The sequence below is a fragment of the Zeus faber genome (genome assembly GCF_960531495.2).
Source record: "Zeus faber genome assembly, chromosome: 2".
NCBI classification, from domain to species: domain Eukaryota; kingdom Metazoa; phylum Chordata; class Actinopteri; order Zeiformes; family Zeidae; genus Zeus; species Zeus faber.
In genome coordinates, this window is record NC_137189.1 from 34,290,093 (window position 1) to 34,315,545 (window position 25,453).

The 25,453-nt window shown below is 46.3% G+C and overlaps 1 protein-coding gene across 3 annotated transcripts in view; it reads right to left on the minus strand.

Moving 5' to 3' along the window:
• Positions 1-2,889: 2,889 nt before the first annotated feature.
• Positions 2,890-25,453, minus strand: part of xirp2a (xin actin binding repeat containing 2a) — a 65,426-nt gene continuing 42,862 nt past the window's right edge. For 2 of the 3 annotated variants that reach the window (XM_080024325.1, XM_080024327.1), the window contains 8 exons: positions 22,500-22,681; positions 17,273-17,389; positions 14,431-14,523; positions 13,869-13,938; positions 13,547-13,644; positions 3,707-13,088; positions 3,132-3,265; positions 2,890-3,028 (listed from right to left, as the gene is read on the minus strand). In XM_080024325.1, coding sequence (XP_079880451.1) covers positions 3,171-3,265; positions 3,707-13,088; positions 13,547-13,644; positions 13,869-13,938; positions 14,431-14,523; positions 17,273-17,389; positions 22,500-22,681 — 10,037 coding nt within the window. In that variant the 3' untranslated portion in view covers positions 2,890-3,028; positions 3,132-3,170. The remainder of the gene's footprint in view (positions 3,029-3,131; positions 3,266-3,706; positions 13,089-13,546; positions 13,645-13,868; positions 13,939-14,430; positions 14,524-17,272; positions 17,390-22,499; positions 22,682-25,453) is intronic. The other variant, XM_080024326.1, reaches the window with a different exon arrangement.

A 25,453-nucleotide genomic window follows, 5' to 3' on the forward strand; every position in this document is an offset into this window, starting at 1 on the left:
CTACATTTAACGTTACCGACAAACAAGTTTTCTTTCTTTTAGAAAGGTTAAAAAATAGGGTCTCGGGACTCAAAATCACAGAGCGGAGTTGTGCTTTCTGAACCTGGATTTCCCACCTCTATTTAGGATTCACTAGCGCAGCCCTGTCAGTGTTAATCACTTCAGTCTCTGCAAGCACATAATTAACATTAAAAGTGTATATATTTCCGTCTAAGCCAATTAGCCCAAGGTTCAAGGTGCAACCAGAAAAATGGGAAGACTCACAAAACAAATGTGACAAAGGTGATTAAAGCTAATGGAAAAAATCTGTAAATCTGTAAAATAATATCAATACCTTTTTTATTCGGGGGAAAACAGGTGAGCTGTAGACCAGGACTGTTCCTCAACTGGCAGCTGAGGCCAAATGTGGCCCACACATCAACACACAATGGCCCAGATTTAGCAGATCACGTTCTGGCAAAGTACTGTCCATTCTGTAAATGTACATATTTTATTTATCTAGTTACGTGAAGTAACAAGATGTTTCTTGTTCATAGTTAGGATGAATTCATTCTTTTTCATCAATATGTAATATTCAAATATATTAAATGATGAAATTCGACAACAATAAGAAACATGTCTATGCAGAGGTATGTAAATAAAGAATATAACACTGTAGAAAATAAGTAGAAATGCATTTTTGGAATTTAATTATGATATTTTGAAGAATAGGGATGTGTGTTTTAATTGTTATAGAAATAGATCTGAAGCCATGCTGTGGCCCTGGATGATAATCCAGGACCGCCGGTTGAAAATCTGCTCTAAGTCAACCTTCCACATGAGACATGAGAGTCACCTAATAGAATTTACAGAGGCAAGAAGCTTAGATGCTTTATTTCAACTAAGAGGAGAAAAAAAACAATTTGGAAAAGGTCTTTATTCTGAAACGTGTGGAAGCCGTCCAATCAACCGCTCCAACAAAACTGAAAATCTTCTTGAAAAGTCACTGACTGCAAACGTTGCTTTTAAAGATCCAAGAGAAAATCAATCGATATACAAATAAAAATGCAATACCAAGTGGACGTACAAGGATATAGACCCCACGTCCCATCGCTCTCTGCACACCAGGTGCAACCAAACAGCATCCGAACAAAAAGGCAAAATAACAGATTCAATAGGATTAAAAAAAAAAATAGAAAGGAAAACAAAGATATTAAAATAAATGGATCAGATCATCTCTCCATGGACAGGAAAATTGAGAAATTGAATGTGGGTGGACCTGGTGATGGGTCATAGCTGAATTCAGTTATCGTCATCATCATCATCATCATCATCGTAATATCTATTTCTTTTGATCTGCTCTTCCACCGTCAGAGATCCACCATCATCACCATCCTCCTCATCATCATCATTGTCATCATTGTCGTCGTCGGCCCACAGAGAAGAGTCAAAGTTCACGGCCAAGCTTTCGCGATCAATGCCCCGTCCCTGCCCCGCACCATCTTGGGGCTTATCGGCCGCTTTCCCAAACTCTGTTCCCAAATCCAAAAGGTCACCATCCTTAACTGCTGCTGCCGACGACACATGGCCGGGAGTTTCCCAACGAGGCGACGGATCTAAGACGTCGGATCTGAAACGGGACGGCAGCTGACCGGAGCTGTAGCTGTATCTAGCGTCGTAGCTAGGGTTGTAGCTAGTGCTCAGACCGGCGAAAACGTCCTCCAGGAAGCTCGTGGTCGAGGAGGTTCCCTCGGCCACGTCCCCAAAGAGGAACTTTGCGTCTGGATCTGACCAGGCCTCCGTGGCCTCGTCCCTACTTTTGGCACCCACCGGTACGAAGGCGTCGTCCCTCTGCGCCAGCCGCAGCACGTCGCTGGGCATCCACTGGGACTCTTCGGAACACTGTGAAAACCCTTCTTCTAAAGTCGGATCTGTTGTGGAAGAACTGAGCAGAATCTTCTCCTCCGTCACCTGCCCGTCAAGCCCTTGACGCCGGGTGTCGCGGTTCGGCGGCTCCCTGTTATTATTGTTGTTACTGTTGTTATTGTTGACGTTTGCATTCACCGCCCCCCCATCTATCACAGTGACCTTTACAGCCTCCCCATTGTTTACACTGTCATCACTCGCTTCTTTCTCCACCTCCCCCTGCCCTTTACCTTTCTTGCTCCGGCTCTCACCGGTGGGCGCTCTCTCGTTGCACCCGCCGTGCCCATTAATTTTCACTTTCTCGTCCCCCATTCCACTTTCCCACTCATTCTTCTTCTCCTCCTCCTTCTCCTCCTCCTTCTCGGCCACTTCGGTGTCTTCCGCAGACCCGCCATCGTGCTCCGGGCTTCCCTTTTTCAACCCAGCGTCCCCTTGTGCCACACCTTCATTGACTCTTTGCTGCCCGTTCGACTCTTTGCCGCCCTGAGCATGAGGCGCCTCCAACGGTGTCTCAGTGTTTATTTCGGACTGTGCCAGATCCTCGTCGTCGCCTTGTGAGAGTTCCACTGGGCTTTTGGGAGTCTCTCCAAGGAGAGAAGAACGCTCACGCACCGAGATGTTTTCCCGCTGTCTGTTTTCCACTTTGTCTATTGGCGGCTTAATAGGCTGACTCTGGTCGTCGTCCCGTGGGGGACACTCTGGAGGCGGCCATGTTGGCTTGATTAACTTAATCTCCTCCTCAACGTGAAAGGTTTTCTTTGGGGAATGGTCTGCCTGAGGAGGCCACATAACGGAGATCTTAGTCGAGGGCTTTTTGCTTTCATCTACCAATTTGTTTGATACTACTTTGTTTTGTACGACCGGCGGTGAGGCGTCCATCTTTGTTGAGGTCACGGTGCTCCTGGGGGCGGACCTGCTGGAGTCCAGAACTACTTTGCTTTCAGGTGTTGGCGGTTTTATTTTGGTGGTCTTTTCGGGGGAAGTAGGCTGGCTTTTGGCATTCCACAGTTCTTTGTGTGGCTTCTGTCCAAATCCCTCGTCGTAATTTCCTTTGGCTTTGAACAGCTGTTTGTAGTGGGGCTTACAATACATTCGTCCATGGAGAGAGGCGTAGTTGCCAAGGCTATGAAGGAGAGGAATACATACAGTACATCGAGTGTTAGGCCGGCAGTACATACATTGAATGAAAACACACAATGAGGATTCCTCTGTGAAGGAGCTCTGACCTTAGTGTTCCTCTGCAGTGCTCACAGCGGAAGCAGCTCTTATGGAAGTTTTGTTTGTCCGCGATCAGCGACTCCATGGGGTACACCCTCTTCCGACACCCCGTGCACAGTTCGGACTCTGGAACTCGTGTTTTCTGCCGAGGAGTCGGGAAAGGGATTATTATTAGCATTTATCTTAGTTTGTCACCTCATCATGCAACCTAGATGACAAAGCAAAACTACATCTATTCATACGCTTTTCGGTATCCTCTTTCAATGAACATCACACATCAAACCAAGCATTGAAATTATTTGCAGACATCAAGTTTTACATTCATGAGGCAATCACAAACAAACAGTTTTTTACTCAAAAAAATGTGTAAAACTGTCAGTGCCTTAGATTTTACCCCCTTTGAGCTGGGTGGTTAGTAAAAAAAAGGTTAAAATCAAAGAATATGCATATTAGAACACACATGAGAACTGCCGAACATTCCCAGTTTTCTGTCTTGGTGGTGCGATCGATTTCATTCCATTCCACACACAAAGTTAACCACTCGTCGTTTTAGTGTCTCTCATGCGGCAGCGCCTGCTTTTACCCGTCACGACAGTCTGCTGGCTGGTGACGATCTGTGAGCTCCTCTGCTCTGTGAGGCTGAAGCCCACGTTCTGGAACACCTCCTGGCTCTCAGCCCACGACTGCTGGAAGTTCCTCATGGCCTCCTCAGCAGGAGGCGCCATGGTGGGAACGCTGCCACTCACCACGTCGGCGTAGGACGGGGGCTTGCCACGGAGCACGGAGCTCTCCGAGTGTGCACTGGTCTCGCTTTTCACGTCCAGCCCCATGGTCAGGTTCCCGAAGCCGTCCATGCTGGAAAACTGCTCTGTGACGGATGTGGTCTCGGATTGGCCCAATGGCTGATTCAGGTTATCTTCTCGTCTCTCGATCTGTTCTCTTAGTTCCCTGGCCGCCTGGGAACTATGTTCCCCCATCTCGAACACGTCCTTTATAGCTTTGACGTTAAATGAAGGAATGTCCTCCACTTTCTGCATTTTGGGGTCGTCGGCCTCAGCGTCCTCCGTGTCGCTCCCCAGCCTTTCAGTGATGACGATGGGCTCTTTTCTAGAAAACACCTTTGGATGCGGCGCTTCAAACCTATTGACCAGTTTTGACAGGTCGACCTTGGGGGGATCGTCCTTGGCGAGGTCAATATTTACACCGCTGTCCACTGTGACCTCCTCGGCGTCGGGTCCCAGGCGTTCCGGGATGTCAATGGGATCCTTGCGAATGTAGGTGCGGTTGACCTCGGACCTCTGAGCTTCCTCGAAAAAGGACTTTTTGTCCTTGACAGTCATCATGGAGTCCCCCATTTCCGCCATATCTGCCAGCCCTTGTTCTGCGTGCAGCAGAGATGAGTCCTCCTGCTCGACCGCAAAGTCTGAAAACGACTCTGTGACGGTCATGGGAGGTGGATGAGGAGGAGGAGAAGGAGTGCTAATGCCCAGAGTGGTTCTAGGCATAGGGTCCTTCAGCTTCATGAACCTCTCCGATCGGCTGAGGGTCGGGGAGGGTGTGGTCCGACTGAAGTGAGGCGTGGGCGTGGTTACATATGTTGACCTGCGTGGGGGTGGGGGTGGCGTGCCGACTGAGCGGTAGGGTGGAGGTGAATGGGTCACACTGAGCGGGGAATCCGTCCTCCGGATGGACTCGATACTGATGAAAGTGGGCGACGGGGTGCGGATGCTCGTCAGCGGCGAAGACACCCTGTGGTCAGCGATGGAAATGGCCTCGCTCACTTCCACTTTCCTTTGCGTCTCCACTTTGGATGAGGAAGAGAGGCTTATTTTGGATATCTGGGGAGTGGGCCCACCCAATATTTTCTTGTGAGGTTTCAGAGGTGGAGGGGGAGCCGGTGTATCTTCCTCCTTCTTTTCCACAGACGACAAACTTTGCTCTAGAAATCTTAGTTTGGCCTCGGTGATATTCCTCACGTAGACCATCATCTCCTTCAACTTCTTCTTACTTTGCTGTTGAGCTATTTCGCCCAAATTCCTTTTTTCATCCGTCCCCATCATCCAGTCGGGCACATGGCTTATAATCGCTTTGACAGCGTTTGAGTCTATTTTACTCGGCGTGCCCTGAAGCTCTTTTATCTGAGCGAGGAGCTCCTGCATTAATATGCAATTTGTATCGTCTGTATTTTCTTTGGGAAATTGAACTTCGTCTTCTTTGTGCGCCATTTTCCCGCTGTCTTTGGTGAAATCACCTTTTGATTTTACGGCCTGTATCGTTTTGTTTGTTTCTGATCCGTGTTTCACCTGCTGCTGGTGCAAATGCAGAGCCTCCTGCCGCCCAAAACTCTGCCGCACAGCGCACTCTGTCACAATGACCTCCTGCTGCTTCTGGTTGCACTCCGTCTTAATGCTCTGGAGGCTGCGGGAGACAGATCCGTGGCCCGGCCCGCGGGAAAGGCTTGGCGGGGGAGTCTGCGCGGTTACTTCTTGAGCCATGGAAACAGCAGGAGTCTGTTGAGTCGGGGGCGGCTTCAGTTCATTCTCCTGTTTTGACATTTGCATCTTTGTCTTCTTGATTTGAGACTCCATTTTCATCTCTTTCACTTGCTGCTGCTGCTGCTGCTGCTGCTGCTGCTGCTGCTGCTGCTGCTGCTGCAGCTGTTTGGCCTCTTTCACTTTCACCTCTGTTTTAATCAGGTTTTGCTCCGAGGTCAACCTGCTCTCCTGAATCTGAACCGCTCTTATTTCGTTTTTCTCCGAAATCTTTTCGACATCCTTTGAATGTGAGGCGCTCGCTACGGCGTCTTCTTGCCCGGTAAAATCACATTTTTCCTCATTCCTCTCAGTCGGCATTTTGAAGGTTTTCACCTTGAAACTGGGACTCACCTTTGGAATTTTAGTGGGTTGAGAGGGAGTCCTTTTCCCCTCCTGCGCCACATTAATATCCTTGGCCTCCTCAGTTTTCAATGTGACCGCCGACTTGGTTTGAAGATTTATACTTTCCTGGACAGCGGTGATAGACTTGGTGCTGGATTTTTTAATTAACTGCTGATGCTGCTCCATGAGGGTTGAAGTGGAGGTCACCACATTTGAACCCGACTGGACTTGAATTTCGCATGTCTTATGCTGAGATTTTTGCTGAGCCTTTGTCGAGGACGCCTGACTCTTTTTAATGACGTGGGACGAGGCCTGCGTTTGTTCCGAGCAGACCAAAGAGGAGTGCTCGCCGGCGGCAGGCTTATTATCTAAGGAAATATTTGGAGATGCAGGGGTTGATTTCTTATTTAAGACGGAGATCAAAGGCTTGCTCAGAGGGATGTGGGAAGGAATTTTCTTCCCAGAGGTCTCCTGTGTTGATATCTCTTCTTTTTTAGTGGTCTTAGTTCGTTCTTCGACCTTAGCTTTTGTTGACTCCGTGGAAACTTCCTTCTCGCTTTGCTGCGCTGAGAAAAGGCTGGGCGTGCTGGGAGAGGTCGGAGTGGTTTCTTTAACCTTCTCGCTCTCCTCTTTGTCCATCAGTTGCTGGCGGTATCTCTCCTCGGCGAGCATGAGCGGGGTTTTGAATTTGCGGGCGAAGGGTCTGGGCTTCGGCAGAGCTTCGGTTGTGGGTTCCAGCACCGGGGGAAGTTTGATCGGAGGAATGAACACCTTTTTAGGCGGTTGTGGTGTTTCCTTTGGCGCTGTTGCTTTTACCACCGGGAGTCCTGAGGGGATCTTTGTTGTGTGAGCGGCCGCTGTCGACTCCGACTGAATTTGAGTGTTTGCTAATGATTCAGCATGCTTGGTCACTTCCTGTTTGGTTTCCTGGACTGAAGCCTCCTCCACCCTGTGTTGCATCGCAGTGGGAGTAGGTGGCGCCGCTGGAGGGGTTGGCTGTTTCTTCTGCCATTTGGGTTTAACCTGGACGAGATGTTGCTGAGGGGATTCCTGTGGCTTGGGGAATTTGAACAAGGGCCTGCCGACCGGCTTTCCTGGCTTGGCAGCGGGAGGCTGCGGCAGGGCATTAGGCACCCGCTGAGAGGAAGGGGGAGGAGGAGGAGGAGGAGGAGGAGGAGGAGGGAGGAAGTCAGGCGGGGGAGGAGGGGGAAGCGGGAAAAATTCTGTCTCAGACTTCAGGCTTTCCACAAGAGTGGGTGGTGGAGGTGGAGGAGGTGGTGGTGGCAGGAGGAGGTCGCTGTCATGCCTCGTGATGATGAGAGGGCTGTCTGACACCGGCGACGGGGGCGGGGGAAGCGAGAGCTCAGAATCTGAAGGCGGAGGTGGGGAAGGAGGAGGAGGGGGGAAATGAATTTGGGGCTTCCCTTTTTTCCCCTTACTGTCGGGGTTCCGGTCCTCGACGCCTGCCGCCCTCGTGCCTTTGATGTTTTGCTTCTGCGCTGGAATCTTGGTGTTCTCCGTTCGGACGCTTTGCTTTTGCATCACATTTTGGTGCTTCTGCGTTGCCTTTTTGTGAACCAGTTTAATTGTCTCTGTTTCCTGCATCTGTTTTGTCAAAATGCTGGTCTGCGACACGTTCTTCACCCCTTTTGTGACTTTAATATCCACGTGCGCTACGGTCTCTGATTGCTCGTTATTAGCAATCACATTATGCTTTGCGACAACCGGCTTCGGGGGTGGTGGAGTTCTTTGCTGGTGTTTCACACTCTCTTCATTTATTCTGATCACTCGAGAGTCCTCTGATGTGTGGCCCGATTTGGCCAGAGAGAGAGAGCAGCGTTCCTCTTGAGTTACAGCTTTAACTTGCACTGATTCGCTCCCTGTTTGCTTCTGTATTTGCCTCTGTGACTCAGCGCTCTGAGCGAGGTTTCTAACAGCGGGGGCTGCATTGGCGATTAGACTCTCGCTCTGAGCCACATGTGAGAAGCATTCATGCTCCGCTCGCTTTGAGTGCAATGGATTTTTAACGGGCCCTATTGGGGCCTTCTTCTTCTTCGGAGGATACATGCGTTTTGGATTTGAATATTGTTTTTTCTCCATCAGACACTTTATGGCCCCCTGAACGTCACCCTTTATCACCTCCTCTCTTTCCATCTGCATGGTCTCCTGACCCTCCAAGAGAGATTTAATGGAGGTTCTCACGTCTCCCTCAGTGCTTCCTCGCCGCTGCATCCTGGGAGAGCAGGAGGAAGAGGAGGAGGAGGGATCCAGCAAGATCTGTATGGTGCCTCTCACGTCGCCTTGTTCGCTCACCTGATGCTGGTGAAGCTTCTTCTCACTCGACGCCTCATGTAAACTCTGCATAGCGGTGTGAATGTCTCCTTTGACGATTTCCTCTTTTTCCACCTCTTTCACCGCTTGCTTTGCCTCCTCCAGGGACTTGAGCATACCTTTGATATCACCCGGCACTAAATCCTCCACAGTTACCTCAGTTTTAGCTGTTGCAGATTTCTCCAGTGACTCCAGAGCGCCTCTGATGTCTCCCCTGACGATCATCGGCTTCTCAATTTCTTTGGCTTGACACTGGGCCTCCTCCAGAGACTTGAGAGTATTAGGTATATCTCCTTTTACAACCTCTTCTTTCTCTATCGCCGAGCCCTGATTGATGGCCTGGGTCAGGGAATCGAGCGCTGCCTGTAGGTCTCCTTTGACAATGTCTCTTTCGTCCAGGTTTCTGTAGCTAATGGCAGGCTCCGTCATGAACACTTTGACTGTGCTGTGTACATCACCGGGGACTATGTCGTCCTCTGCTACGGTGCGACCAATGTGCTGGTGATTCCTCCTCAGCGTGAGCTTGGTCTCCTCAATGTCGCCACCTATGATGTGCTCCTTCGCAACTTTTTCAGGGGCATCGTCGGCCTCATATTGAAGTTGCCTGAGGTAATCCAAGGCCCCGGACTCGATGCAGGTGGAGTAAAAGCTCACGTTGCCTCTTTCTGTGTCCTCCACCTTTATCTTCCTCTTGGATTCATCAGCATTAGGGTTGGACAGAAGCCTGTGAACGGCTCTGCTTATGTTGCCTTGAATGATGTCCTCCTTCTCTACGTTAGTGCTGTCTTCTTTATTTAAAAGGGAATAAATTGTCATTCTTACGTCTCCTTTCTCATCCTCTTGAATGAGAATGCCGTGTTTAGAAGAGCCTTCGCTCTTGAGTAGATTGTTTATGGCCTCTTGAATGTCACCCCGGATGATTTCCTCCTTCTCAACATTGATTCCTTTCTCCTGGTTGAAAAGCTGCCTCACCGTGGTATTAATGTCACCCCTCTCCTCTTGATCGATCGTTACCCCCTTCTCCGTTGTTTCCCGGCGGTTCAAGAGGTTCATCATGATGTTGTTCAGGTCCCCTCTGATAACCTCCTCCTTTTGGATTTCCGGGGCCTCCTGGCTCATAAGTTTATACTTGGCCATCCGGACGTCGCCAATCTCATCGGCCTCGATGAGAATTCCTTGCGAGTTGACCATTTTTTGACAGTAAAGTTCCTCCAATGTCCCCTTGATGCTTTTTCCCATTATCTCTGTCTTTTCTATGTTTCTATCATTAAACTCGTCAAAAGCAGTTGTCTCAAACAGCCATGTTGTTGACTTGACGTCGGCCTGTGGGATTTCCTCCCTGGCGATGGCAGCAGGCTCCGTTTCATCGGCCTCTTTGATTCTGTCAAGGGGCTGCTTTTCAAAGAGCCACACAGACTGTTTGACGTCACCTTTCATCATGTCTTCTCTTGTCACTGTGTCCATTCCATTGTATTCGGCACCTTCACCGTGGATCTTGTCCATCGTGTGGGTTTCAAACATCCAGGTGGCGGACCTCACGTCCCCCTTCTGGATCTCGCTTACGCTTACCGTCCTGACATACTTGCGGGATGTCTCGTCGGTCTCAAAACGCTGTTTGCCCGCCTTCACATCGCCGCCCCGGACATCTTCCACCGTCTTAGACCTGACTTTAATGTCTTCGGCGATTTCGTCCAGCGGTTGCGTCTCAAAGCGCCATCTGGCCGAGTTGACGTCTCCTTTATTTATACCTTCTTCAGTCACAGCCTTAATCACGTAGACCTCCTCCGAATCTCTGATGGAATCCAGAGGCTTGGTCTCAAACAGCCATCGGGCCCCGACCACATCTCCCCTCATCACTTCCTCCTTTGTCACGGTGGTCACCTCGTGGTAGTGTCCCTCCTTGTCACGGATGGCGTACAGCGGCTGAGTTTCAAACATCATGGTGTAGTTCTTCACGTCTCCTTTCTGAATCTCTTCCCTGGTGGCACTGGTCAGCTCTGAAATGTTTGTCTCCGAGGACTCCTGTTGAATCCGATCCAGGGAGTAGGTCTCGAAAATAAAGCGGCCTTGATTGACGTCTCCGCCCTGCACGTCCGTCACAGTGCGGGTTTCCCTGGCCTCATTGGCGACCTCGTGAATGGCGTCTATCGGCTGGTTCTCAAACATCCAGGTGCAGTTGATAACGTTCCCTTTCTGGATTTCCTCAGCCTGTTGATCCTTAAGCCTCCTCATTGTTTCCTCAGAGGTGGAGCTCACAGTGTCCGAGGAACGATTCTCGAAGATGTACTTCATTCTGGAGACGTCACCCGATTGGATGTTGATTTCCGTGACCCTCCTGAAGGAGCTGGCGTCCTCCCCCGTTAGGTTCTCGAGGTTTTCGGTTTCGAAGAGAAAGCGAGCCAGGCGCACGTCTTTTCCGTGAATGTCTTCCTGTTTAACGGTGCAAGTTTTCAGAATGGTCTCGGACTCGGACTCTGTGTGGTCGCGTATGTTATCAAGCGTCTGGGTTTCGAAGAGCCACGTGCACGTCTTTACGTCTCCTTTTTGGACTTCTTGAACATCGGTCTCACTCTTCTCCTCCTTCTCGTACAGGACGTCCATGGGTTGAGTCTCAAATAACCACCTACAAGTTTTCACATCCCCTTTCTGAATTTCTATATCTTCCTTGGTTTTATGCTCTTCGCCTTCATAGTTATTAAAAAATTTAATCGCATCCAGGGCTTGGGTTTCAAAGAGCCACTTTGCCGTCTTAACGTCCCCAGACTCAATCTCCTGCTTTGAGATTCCTTTGATCAGCTGAAACTTGTTGATGCTCTCATCAAACTCATCAATCGGGCGTGTTTCGAACATCCACCTGCAGCTTCGTACATCCCCCTTCACAACCTCCTCACGCCTCACTGTTTTCACCTCATGGTAGTGGCCAGAGCTGTCCTGCATGGCGTACATGGGGGTGGATTCAAAAAGAACCTTGTTGGATTTGACAGATCCACTTGTAACACCCTCAACTTGTATTCTTTGTGTTCCCTCGCACTTACTCAAATCCATGGTTTCGAACTTCTCTTTGTAGTTCGTCACATCCACTGTGTCCAGAGCCTCGATGTTAACAGTCCGCATGATCTCCTTTTTCTCTTCCCGTATGTTTTCAAGGGGCTGGCTTTCAAACACCCACTTCTGATGCCGCACATCACCCTTTTCCTCCTCAGATGTGACCCGTTTTTGTAGTTTTCCTACTTCAGGCAGATCTTTCAGGTTTTCCATCGGTACCGTTTCAAACAGATATGTGGCCGATCGAACATCCCCACCTACAATCTCTTCAGAAGGTAAAGGTCTAGCGTTAGCATTGTCTTTAAGAGAATCCATGGGTTGAGTCTCAAACACCAAACAATGCTTCCTCACATCGGCTCCAATTATTTCCTCCTTTTGCTTCCTGCCGCTCTCCAATTCCTCGTCCTTAATAGAGTCCAGAGTCTTGGTCTCGAAGAGCCACCTACCTTTGTTGACCCCCCCTTGGAAGTCATCCTCCATGGACACGCCGCAGATAAGCTTCACCTGGCCCGGGTCCTTGTTGATCATATCGAGTGGCTGGGTTTCAAACATCCAGCGCGACGTCTTCACGTCTCCCTTTGCGGTCTCCTCACGGCAGATGGTGGTGATCTCCAGCATCTCCCCCGAGTCTCCCCTAATGACACACATGGGCTGCGTCTCAAACATGCGTGTGGTCGTCTTCACCTCCCCCTTTATCTCCTCCAGCTCCGATTTGAGGTTCAAGAAGTTGCTCTCCTCGATGGTTTCCATTTTACCCAGCGAGTCCAGATGCTGGGTCTCAAAGAGGTACCGGGCAGTTTTTACATCGCCACCCGTGATGTCTTTATTGATGACCATCTCCAGCATGTGCTCGTCTTCTTGATAGATCTTGTTCAGGCAATCCAGTGGCTGCGTCTCAAAAAGCCAGGTTGCCGTACGAACATCACCTCTGGCCAGATCGGACACTTTTTCGGACTGCTCCGCAGAATCCTGCTCTTCCGTCCCGAGCGCGTCCATGGGCTGGGTCTCAAACATCCATGCTGTGTACCTCACGTCCTTCCCGGCGATGATCTCCTGCTGGGCGATGGCGTTCCTCGCCTCGTTCTCGTCCGGGATGTCGTCCCTGATCGTGTCCAGCGGTTTGTTCTCAAACATCCAGCGCCTGGACTGCACTTCGCCTCGAAGGATCTCGTCCCACTCCAGGGACTCGCGGTCCGGGCTCAAACTCCTGCCGGGGCTCCCTCCTTCATTTTCAAACACGTAGCAGGCCTGCTTCACCTCCTCGCCCATGCCCGCCATGTCCTCGCTCTCCCAGCGAGACCTCTCTGCTTCGGTGAGCTGACTCAGAAAGTCAGCCTCCAGGTTCTTGCGGACCTCCGGGTGGATGTGCTTGTAGAGGCGCTTCAGCTCGGCCATGCTTCGGTTCTTGAAGTATTGTTCCTTGGTAACGGAATGCTGAGGCGGAACGAAGGACTCAAGGTTCTCCTCCTCTTCCTCCTCCTCCTCCTCCTCCTCCACCTCCTTCGGTACCTGCAGCAGATCTGTCGGTGGTGGAGGTGGGGGAAAGGCCTCCGTGGTTTCATGGGACACCAAGGCAGATGAAGAGGAAGAGGCAGTAGAGGCCCTTACGGTGGAGGAAGAGGTTCCATAGGTGGTCATGGTTGAGAATTTGGACGACTGGTTGGACTGGATGACTGGTTGAACCCATTGGAACTGGTTGAAATCAACATCGACCTGTGGGTTCAGGAGAAGCGTTGGGCGTTGGTAGATCAAATGAGAGGAGGAAGGAGAGGAGGAGGAGGAGAAGGAGGAAAAACCGTGTTTTGCATTGTTTGAGCAGGGCTGAGCGCAGTAATTCATTTAAAAAAAATAATTTGTGTTTAGGTGTCTTAGAAAGAGAGTTATATCCATCTGTCTCTTTGTCTGTCTATTGCTTTATTTTTTTTAATGCAGTCTATTTTTGAATTTATGTGTTAATTCCGCTCTCCTTTTAAAGCTTTAAAACAATTACCTCAAAATTATATTTTTCACAGAAAGTCTGGTCAAGCCTGGTCAAGCCAGACTTCTTTAGGAAACACACCAGTCCTTGCCACGACAAATGCAGTGTACAGTATATGAAAATGTACCAGTTTACACTTTTGATGAAAAAACAAAAATAAATCTGATATTCTTAAGATATTATGATACAGTACCTTAATTTGCTTGCTGGGCGTGGCCTCTTCAATGCTCTTCTCATACTGCTGCTTCAGAGCCTGAGTGGAGACCTTGGGAAGCTCCTCTCCAAAAACCGCTGAATAACCACAAAAACAACTGAATTCAATTCAAGTCAATCATTTCATCATTTCATTTCGGGGGTTGCACCAATTTCCAATATTTTTTTACCCCCTCATTCCTTATTTAGCCATGAATGAGATTGTGGTTAATACAGTAGCACAAGTAGCGCTGTGATGAAAAGAAAAAAAATGCAAATTATAATTGTAAAATGCATGAGAGCCGAATAATGTAGCTTCAAACCTGTTTCATTGTAATGACTTCCATAACCCGCAGCCTCACTGTGATGCTGGGTCCTCACATCATGCATCACCTGCAAAAGAAAAATGGATGGAAGGATGGGTGAGTGGGTGGGTGGGTGGGTGGGTGGGTGGGTGGATGGATGGATAGATGAAAGTCGATAGAAGTCAAGAAAATATATAATGACTGATGAGTAATTTAACACACTTAATTGAAATTATTAATTGACTACAGCAAAGTGAATTACAGAGAGAACTCGGGCCATGAATTTCGAACGAACCAGAAAATCCATAACTCATAATTATAGCTATTGCACTAGTGGCAAAATAGTATATTTCAACATAGGAAATATACTATTCTACATAGGCCTCTGTTACAATAATCCTAAAAATGAACGACAAGATAGAAGACTACATTGTTTAGAATAAATTATTTATCTATAAACAATGAGAAAGGTTCCCGCCAAATAGCCCTACATCTAAAAGGTCCTTCTTCCTAAACCTGAGAGATATATGGGAAGTCAAAACTATTTCAGATTTTTTTTTATTTTGGTTGGATCCTTTACCTCCTCTTCATCATGGAAGAAGGTGTTGGTGCTTGGAAGAACCTCCCTGGTGCTGCTCCTGACTGTGGTCACCTCCGAGGAGCTGGACGTCTCCTGATAAGACACAGGTAAAATAGCATGTTATTTAAAGACCAACGAGCTTGTGTTCATCTGAACAAGTTTAACACTGAAAGTCATGAGCTATCAGCCGTGATGAAAGGTTTCGAATATTTTTTTCAGATTCGGTTCTCAACGACTTATGACGAACGAAAAAAACAGTTGTTTGATTTTCCGACTCCTCATTTGTTTGGTTCAGTTGGTGCAATGCACAGTGAGCGAGGGAGGACTCCCTGAACAGTGCACGACAGTGAGTCGGTTCTCTCAAGAATCATTCAAATCGGTCAAATATTTTCATTTTGGTGGAATACGGAAGTGTAAATGAATCACATTCAATATGAATTACACCAAATACCCAGTCCTTTGTTTCGCCTTGAAGTTCAGTTAAGTCCTCAGTGATTATTTTTAGTTTGTGAGTTGAAGATTCACTCTTTTGCCGGAGTGACTCCAGACCCCTGACTCATTTAAAAGATTTGTTCGAAACGACCGACTCGTTCACCAGTCTTGCGTCCCTAACTATTAGTAGGCCATGATAATTATAATAATAATAATAACAATATTAGAAAATAACAGTAACAATAACAATAATAAAACTAATAATAAAGTCAACAATAATAATAATAATAATAATAATAATAATAATAATAATAATGATGATAAAAACAACACCAACAACAATAATAATAAAAGTACAGTTGTAGGTATTTTAAGTTTTTAGTGGTTAACAGGATAGTGGTGCGGTAGAAGGAAACATGTCGGGGAACACTCTATCGCTCGTACACACTCAAAAATACATTGAAATAGACACACACACACACACACACACACACACACACACACACACACACACACACACACACACACACACAACAGAACAATCCCTGCCTCCCCTGACTGCAATCTGCATGCAGCAGTGGGAGTCTAAGTATTTTATTTTTTGTTTACTGAGTGAGCTTAACTAAATCCTTCTGCTGTTTGGTGTGTGGACTTTCAGAGACCCTCCAGGGAACCTCTTCAAATCCTACAGGCAGGTGGCGTCCAATACTGGCACCAAATTAATAGCTAAAAATAAATTACGTTAGTGACACACACAAACTTTAAATATCACAAACTTAACTGGTGGTCATATCTCTTAGTGAAAGGAAGTGTCTTTCTTTTTTTTGGTGGGGGCAATTTCCTTTGTATATTTGGCTATTTTTGTTTACTTCATTTTTTTTTATTATCCTTTATTTTTTTTTCTTAGACTGTTACTTTTTGTCATTCTAATTGCCCTCACAGCATCCCTGCGAGGGATGGAGGGATGGACATGAGTGGAATGCGTGAAGCGGCAGAGACGTCAAACCCCTCCTGTTTAAAATGTACCATCCCATCATGCCATGCGCTCACTCCTTCCCCAATTCGTCCATCGTGGATTTAGACTTTCCCTCCCGCTTTTGTGCCGGGGCCTTGGAGCCCAGGCCTTGGCAGATTGGTCGATAGCAAACTACGGTGGGATTTAAATAATTTAGTGGCTCACCTCGGGAAAAGGTCAGCGGAGGAAAACAGCACAGACGGTGTTGTTGTTACGGTGATGGGTGACGTGAATAACATTGATCATCTCGTTCCAGTGGCACATGTCAAGGTTTGGGATGTATGAGGCAGCAAGTGAACGGTCACTTGATGTGATGGCTCATAGAAAGGTGTCAGTGCACACAGTGCGTCGCAGCCTCCTGCGTATGGGGCTGTGTAGCCGCAGACCGGTCAAGGTGCCAGTGCTGACCCCTGTCCACCACCGCACCACCTACAACGGGCACGCGAGCGTCAGAACTGGACCATGGAGCAATGGTAGAAGGTGGCCTGGCCTGATGAATCACGTTTTCTTCTACATCATGTGGACGACCGGGTTTAGGGTCCGATCCGATGGAGCATCTGTGGGGTGTGCTGGAACAACAAGCCTGATCCATGGGGGCCCCACCTCACAACTTCCAGGACTTAAAGGATCTGCTGCTGACGTCTTGGTGCCAGATACCACAGGACACCTTCAGAGGTCTTGTGGAGTTGGTGCCTCCACGGGTCAGGGCTGTTTTGGCAGCACGAGATGGAGCTTCACAATGTGAGTGATAATGTTGTGGCTGGTCAGTGTATATCTGCGTCCAAACCAAGCAGCAAACAAAAAACACCTTCTTGTTTGTTACGTCTTGATATTCTCACTATTAATCAGTCTTGAAAAATGACAGAACACGTCGTGGAATCTCAGGCCGACGGCGGTGCTTTTCCCTCTTTTGGAATATTTTCAGCAAGGCCGCCTTTTGTTGTTCCGCTGCTGCGAAAACGTAATTGTTTCTCCCCGGGGATTAATAAAGTGTTATCTTATCTTATCTTTCCTTTTCTATTGTTTCCCACGGAGGAGCCGCAGCGATCATCATCGTATCAGACGACCCGTGTTCCAGAACCTTTTGGAATTAAGAGCGTTTCCTGGTTTCGTCCGGCAGACAAAGCGTACGCAGATAGGAGACGCGAGTCCTCCGATAAAAAAGAAAAAGAAAAAGAAAAAGACTGGGTGGAGGATTAAAGAGAGCGCGTGTTTTACCGAGCAACCTTGAATAAATAATGAATAATGGAGAGGAGAGAGCGGTGGGAGGGAGCGGTGGGAGGGAGGGGGAGGGAGGGATGGAAGGAGGGAGGGAGGGAGGGAGGGATGGATGGAGAGAGGGAGGGAGGGATGGATGGAGAGAGGGAGGGAGGGATGGATGGAGAGAGGGAATACCTGGATGGATCTGTGCTGGAAGTGGGAGGAGGAGGCAAACTGCTGCTGGTTCTCAAACTGCCTCTTGACGCTGGCCAGGCCCCCGGGCAGCGCACAGGGCTCCGACTCATCCATCACCTGCACGTGCACGTGCACGACACACAAACACACACACACACACACACACACACACACACACACACACACGCACACACCCACAAATGACAGTTGGCATTTAAAGGGTTAAAATATGTTCTGGAAAATGACACTGGGGCCGAATCTGTGCAACGTTTGACTTTCAAAACGGTTTCCCAGCGCACGGCGCCGCCCCCCCGCCACGCGCTACAAACCCAGAGAACTGGCTTCATTATCAAGGTCGACCGGCGGGGGAGGTCACGCACGACTCGCAAACGATTCGGTCGCAGCGAACGAATCCTTGCAACGACTCGGGAGTCCGGAGTTACTCCGACAAAGGCTGAACGTTCGACTCCAAAAGACTGAAAATAATCACTGAGGATTCAATTTAAGTCCCAGGTAATAAAAAAAACGAACAAAAAAAAACATAAAACGATCTTTGCATTTGTCGCAATTCATGTTGAATGTGACTGACTCATAGAATCGCTTTGGACAGAATTAAACGGTTCTTGTGGGAATAGCCCCCACAACTCGGAGCCGAGCCGACTCGTCCTCCCCTCGTTCAGGAAGTCCTCCTTCTCTCAGGAAGTCCTCCCTCGCTCACCGCGCGCGGCACCAAATGAACCCAACGAACAACGAGTCTGAAGAAAATGGAACGACCTTTTGTCGAGTGACTCCGAAGGACCGGATCTCGAAAAAAAAAGAGCCGAGCCTTTCAGCGCTTGAATGGTTTTCACTTTCAGGGTGAAACTTGCTCTGACGAACACAGAGCGGCTGTTCTGCCGGAACTGACCGATCAGAGGGATTCTTGCTGCCTTGCATTTTGGATCCTGCAACACAACCGCTAGTTTCCATTCTTTACTCTAAGTGGAATTTGAAACATTTCCACTTCCACATTTTCCACATTTTCCACGTTTTCCACATTTTGCACACACACAAACACACACACACACACACACACACACACACACACACGCTAAATCCGTGTGCTGTTTTTACACAGGAAGACGTGCTGAGTGACGGACAAGACATCTCCGTGTGACGGCAACAGCTGTGAAAGGTAAAACTGAATTCATTAAAACTCCCATTTAGATTCCTGCCTGACACGCACACACACACATACACACACACACACACACACACACACACACACACACACACACACACACACACACACACACACACACACACACACACACACACACACACACACACACACACGGTGCCAGCTGTCAGTGCAGGTCACATGACAGTGGATCGGTGGAGATGAGCGGCCACGTCCCAGTGACAGGAGCTGCACCAGCGGAGCAAAAGCTAAAAGTCTAGAAAATAAAACAAAGGAAATGGTTCATTATTAGTTTGTTATTAAAAGTTGTTATCGCTATAAAGACCTACGTACTTTTAAATGCGTTGGGTGAGGACGAGGGTGAACCCGGATGTCGACGAAAAAGAAAGGTTAAATTAATGCCAAAGTTGAAAAGCCTTTTCTGGTGGAATACCTGGGAGTTGCAGTGTAATCCACCCACATTTGACGATTTAGCGGTGGATCGACGTTGCGATTGAAAATACTTGTGTCCACCATTACGCCTCTCCCCCAAGCCGTGCACTAGCAATAAGCGTGTTAGCAAGTAGTGCATTATCAATTGGCATGCTAGCGATTAGTGTGTTAACAATTAGCGTGTAAATAATTTGTGTGTTAACAATAAGTGTGTTAACAATAAGCATGTTAATAATTAGTGTGTTAACAATTAGCGTGTAAATAATTAGTGTGTTAACAATAAGTGTGTTAACAATTAGCGTGTAAATAATTAGTGTTAACAATTAGCGTGTAAATAATTAGTGTGTTAACAATTAGCGTGTAAATAATAAGTGTGTTAACAATTAGCGTGTTAACAAAAGTGCTGTCGAGACCGTTGTCGTGGGCCTGATCACCGACTGCGACGAGAAGGCCTACCGCGAGGAGGTGGCTGACCTGTCACTCTGGTGCCAGGACAACAGCCTCCACCTGAACGTCAGCAAAACTAAGGAGCTGATTGTGGACTTTAGGCGAGGATTACAATCGAGGACACACGCGCCCTTGGTGATTAATGGGACTTCTGTGGACAGGGTGAGCAGGTTCAAGTACCTGGGAGTCCACATCACAGAGGATTTAACATGGACTTTACAAACAGACACTCTGGTGAGAAAGGCGAGGCAGCGTCTTTACCACCTCAGGTAGCTGAGGAAATTACGGGTCTCGGTGAGGATCCTCAAGTCCTTCTACTCTGGAGCAGTGGAGAGCATCCTGACAGGCAACATCACTGCCTGGTTTGGGAACTGTACTGCTCAGGACAGGCGGGCCCTGCAGAGGGTGGTGCGTTCAGCTGAACATACCACTGGAACTACACTCCCCTCCCTGCAGGACCTATACACCAGGAGGTGTAGCAGCAGAGCCCCCAGGATCATGAAGGATCCTCATCACCACAACAACGGACGGTTCCAGCTGCTGCGGTCAGGCAAGCGCCTCCGCAGTCACACAGCGAGAACAGAGAGACTGAGACGGAGTTTTTTCCCGCAAACCATAAGAACTGTTAATGCTGACCTCACCAGGGGTCCTCACTGAGCCACACACATAGGCTCCACTACCGCACTGTACTGTATGTAGCATACTGTACCGCATACTGTGTCACTGTTCTTGGTTGTTCGGTGTTACCGTATTGCTGCGCCGTACTGTTGTATACTGTGCTGTATATCTTACACACACTACCTCACTTTATTCACATGCCACTTTAATGCACATATCTGTATATACATAAATAGCCTATCCCATATACACAAGTCTATTCCCTTTATCTTTTATTTTATTTTATTTATTTTATTTTATTCTATTTCTTAGGTAGCTACTGTGTTCAGTCTAGGACATATTGTGTGTAATCACCAGGTGAGTTGCATTACATTTCACTGCATATATGTATGAACGTATGTATATGTATGTGACGAATAAACCTCTTGAATCTTGAATCAATTAGCGTGTAAATAATTAGTGTGTTAACAATTAGCATGTAAATAATTAGTGTGTTAACAATTAGCGTGTAAATAATTAGTGTGTTAACAATTAGCGTGTAAATAATTAGTGTGTTAACAATTTGTGTGTTAACAATTAGCGTGTAAATAATTAGTGTGTTAACAATTACTGTGTAAACAATTAGCATGTTAATGATTAGCGTGTAAATAAATGACATGTTAATAGTAGTAACACAGCTAGTTTCTGTTATTCATGTTTTTTAAGTGAAATTTGTAACATAACATGGAACATGGGTAGTGTGTTGTGAATTACTTAAGCATTTGATAATGAATGCTAATGGTATGCATATGCATTCATCAATGTTTTATGATTGAACGACTTAATTTATCACCTTAAAGGACTTTAACAGGAAAATACGTTCACAGCCGTCGCCTCCAAGGAATCCTACACGTCTGAATTCTCGTTTCATGGGTTTCCGGTTTAGTTTCAGGGAAACAATCACATTGTTTGCTCACCCAAAAAGCAGATTGCAACGACGGTTTTGCAATGTTGACTAATAGCGACATTAAATTCCAATTGAGCCGAGCAGCAGTGATACTGGAGAGAGGGAATAATTGGGTTTTTATTTCGCAAATTGCTGAGATTTACTGTAATGTCCTCGGCTGGATGCATGTTCGCTTCATAAATGATGGCTACCATGATGCAGAAGCACTTTTTGTTGATTTCTGTTTTGTCTTAACAGGCTCCGCGGGGCTAATGTGCACTTTCCAAATTCTTTGTTGTGTGATTTCTTATTGTATTTTATTATCTGCATAGAAAGCAAATTATGTTTCCAATATGTATTTTAAATGTCAGACAGACAGACAGACAGACAGACAGACAGACAGACAGACAGACAGACAGACAGATAGATAGATAGATAGATAGATAGATAGATAGATAGATACTGTGTGTTTGCACTGCAATGCATCACAACAAATTCCCTGTATATGAAAATGCCATTGGCCCAATGAACACGTTGTGATTCTGAATTGATCTGAATACTCAAACACTCTTACTCGAGTCATTTTCCTTATCACAGCTACAGTACTTGTTCTTGAGTAAATCGTCTCCATAGAAGGAATACTCTTATTAACGTGAGTATTCCAGTTCTCTTCCCATGTCCGCTCACCTCAGGCAGAGCAACAATATGTGTTACATGTGCAGGTCCTCGAAAGGCTCTGTGATATTTCCCACCATGTTATGGAGATTTAATTTTATCTAATTTCGGGGTTTTTTTGTGGCAAAATTAACTCTGAGATGAAGCTTGACATTTAGTCAAGCTCTCGACTAGAAAGTCAAGATGGTATCTACACAGATAGATAGACAGATAGACAGACAGACAGATTGATTGATTTTCAGTGGCCGAACTCCCAAGATAGGGCCTGACATTTATTAATTGATCTGGGAACATAGGGCCCTGGGAACATGGGACCATGGTACCATGGGAACAGGGAGGCATGGGACCATGGGAAGCTGGAGGCATGGGACCATGGGAACATAGGACCTTTGTAATATAGGGCCTTGGGTACATAGGACAATGGGGACATAGAACCTAGGGAACATAGGACCATGGGAACATAGGACCCTTCTGGGAACATAGACCATGGGAACATAGGACCCTGGAAACAAAGGACCATGGGAACATAGGACCCTGAGAACATGGGACCCTGGGAACATAGAACCATGGGACCATGGGAAAAATGGAACCGTGGCACCATGGGACCATGGGAACATTGAGGCATGGGCCCATGGGAACATGGAAACATGGGACCATGGGAACATTAGACCTTTGTAACATAGGGCCTTGGGAACATAGGGCCATGGGAACATAGAACCCTGGGAACATAGGACCATGGGAACATAGGACCCTCCTAGGAACATAGAACATGGGAACATAGGACCGTGGGAACATGGGACCCTGGGAACATGGGACCATGGGAACATTGAAGCATGGGACCATGGAAACATAGGGCCCTGGGAACATAGAACCTTGGGAAAGATTTGAAACCTAGACATCCACTTAGTGCCTCCCTGCTCTCCTTTCACTTCCTGGAGGTATCATCTTACCGCAGCGCTGGCTTCCTTCTTGGAGACAGCAGCCTGGTACATGGCCAGACGCTCCTTCACCGACACGGGCTCTGGGTCCTGGTCCGGGTCCTGGTGGTCAGGATGGATCTCCTGGTGCTGGTCCTGGCTCCCTAACCCTTTCTCACTGAGTCCCGACCCGGATCCCACCACGCTGCCTGCAGCTTCACACAGGAACACAAAGTAACTGGTTAAAAATCTCTGAACAGTACTTGAGGACGCTTTCACCTGTAAAGGTACTTTTATTGGGCAGAAATAAAATTCAGTACGTGAACTTTACTCTTACTTCTTTCACTTCTGACACGTTTACTTTACTTTAGTTATTTTCTAACAACGTATTACACTTTGCTACTTTCAATTTGGATAACAGTTACAAATGTGGTACATTACCACCAATTTGTATCTGTAAAAACTTTAAAATATAACTGAAAAGAACTGTAAATCACCTTTCCTATTCTACTGTGTGTTTGCACTGCAATGCATCACAACAAATTCCTTGTATATGAAAATGTTGTTGTATGAATGTTGTGGTTCTGAATTGATCTGAATACTTACAGTATACACTCTTACTAGAGTACTTTTCCTAATCACAACTATTGGTTCTTGAGTAAATTGTCTCCATAGAAGAAACACTCTTATTAACGTGAGTATTTCCAGTTCTTTTCCCACGTCTGCTCACCCCAGGCATAGCAAAATTACATGCACGTTCAATGGACATATTCTAGAAATGTAAGCATTTTTATTGATCCCTCCCCAGATCCTCATCCCTGCCTAGAAGCCACAAGGCTGCTTTCCCAATTCATTATTGAAGGAAGAAGAGCACGTTACATGTGTTACATGTGCAGGTCCTCGAGAGGCTCTGTGATATTTCCTACCACCATGTTATGGAGTTTTTATTTTATTTCATTTTGTTTTTTCAGTGACAAAATTAACTCTGATGGGATTATCTTTTTTTTCTTTAGATAGAGAAATAAAGTCAAGATCTAGACTATAAAGTCAAGATGGTATCTACACAGATAGATGGACAGACAGACGGACAGATTGCTGGATTTTCCGTGGCTAAACTCCGAAGATGACGCCAGGCATTTATTAATTGATCTTATGGGACTTTGTTATTATTATTATTATTTTTCATGTCGTGAGGAGGATAATGCAATTAAAGGAATTAAAGGATTATCATGTAATCATCATGCTTTTTGACCTTTTCTGACCAGAGTGAGTGAAATAAGATTCTTATCTGTTGTTTTTGTTGGGTTATTTTCAGGGGGTACACGGCCCTGGAGACGGCATTACATTGTTGTAGCTGCTGCAATTATCTGCATGGAAGGTTTACACTGCGACGCTATGATGCTGAGGAAAGGAAAGGATGGAACAAATAAGTGTTTCATTAACGAAGACTCTTGTCTGACAACTGTAATGTATGTGTGTATATATATATATATATATATATATATATATATATATATATACATACACATACACACACACACACACACACAGACACACACACGCACACACACAGATTAACAGAGATAGATATATAGATAAACAGAGATCTTTCATAGAGATATCTTTCTATCTACCTAATCTAGATAGAAGGTTATGATCATCATATACATCTGAAAAGAGATACAGTATATATCCATCCATCTAGAAAGATAGAGTGTGTAGATAGTATCTTGATAGATATCTCTTTCAATATCATCGTCCATCTATCAGTCTAGAAAGATAGATCTCAGATAGATAAATAGATAGATCCAAATAGTCTAGACTTGTGAATATTATCTTGATATATAAATGATTGATAGGCGGACGGACGGACGGGCGGACGGACGGAAGGACGGATGGACGGACGGACAGACAGACAGACAGAGAGGCAGACATATAAATCCTCCCTGGGCTCATCCCGGTGGATAGTCAATTAGAGCGGAACATTGATTGAGCGTTTGACTCTCCTCAGTGCTACAAAGCTTCATTAAGCTGCTTGGAGAACACTGCTAAAGGTTCAGTCGGACGCCCACACCACACCTCTCTGCCCTCGCTCCCCCAAAACACAGCTCACTCTCTCTCATTATATCCTCCAAAACCACAACCTTGTGACTCCTTTGCTGAAGCAGCTCCCTCGTAGGTTCGCTGGGATACCGCCGGCTCTTTATGAACATTATACTCTGAAGGCAAAAACAATCTTCATTGTCCTTGTTAACTGAATACTGATTGTAATGTTTTTTATTATTTCATAGTTCATAGCTGCTGGTGGGTCTACGGTTTAATCTGTGGAAGTCGTGCCCTGACAAGTGAAATATATACTTACATACATTATAAGCAAATATATAATACACCATTTTAAGAGATATTATCTAGAAAGATAGCTGTAAATAGTAGTCAAGATGATTTCAAGATAGTATCTAAACAGATGTACAGTATATAGATATATATATAGACAGACAGACGGATGGACAGACAGACAGAAAGACAGACAGACAGAGATAGATAGATACCTAGATATGTAGATATGTAGATGTATAGATAGATAGATAGATAGATGGACAGATAGATAGATAGATAGATAGATAGATAGATAGATAGATAGATAGATAGATAGATAGATAGATAGATAGATAGATAGATAGATAGATAGATAGATAGATAGATAGATAGATAGATAGATAGATAGATAGATAGATAGATGGACAGATAGATAGGAATAGAAGTTTAGCTTAGTATAGTAGTAAACGTCCAGCGTAATCTATCTTGGCTCCTGCCTCAGAACAAAACCTATGAATAAACCGGCTCCTCTCGGCTGATGCAACTATTCCTGGAATACATTCCAGCATTTTCCATCAGAATAAACTGATACAAATATCATGTGTTTAAACTATGGCTGTCAAACGATTAAAATAGTTAACTAGGATTAATTGCATTGATATATTGTGATT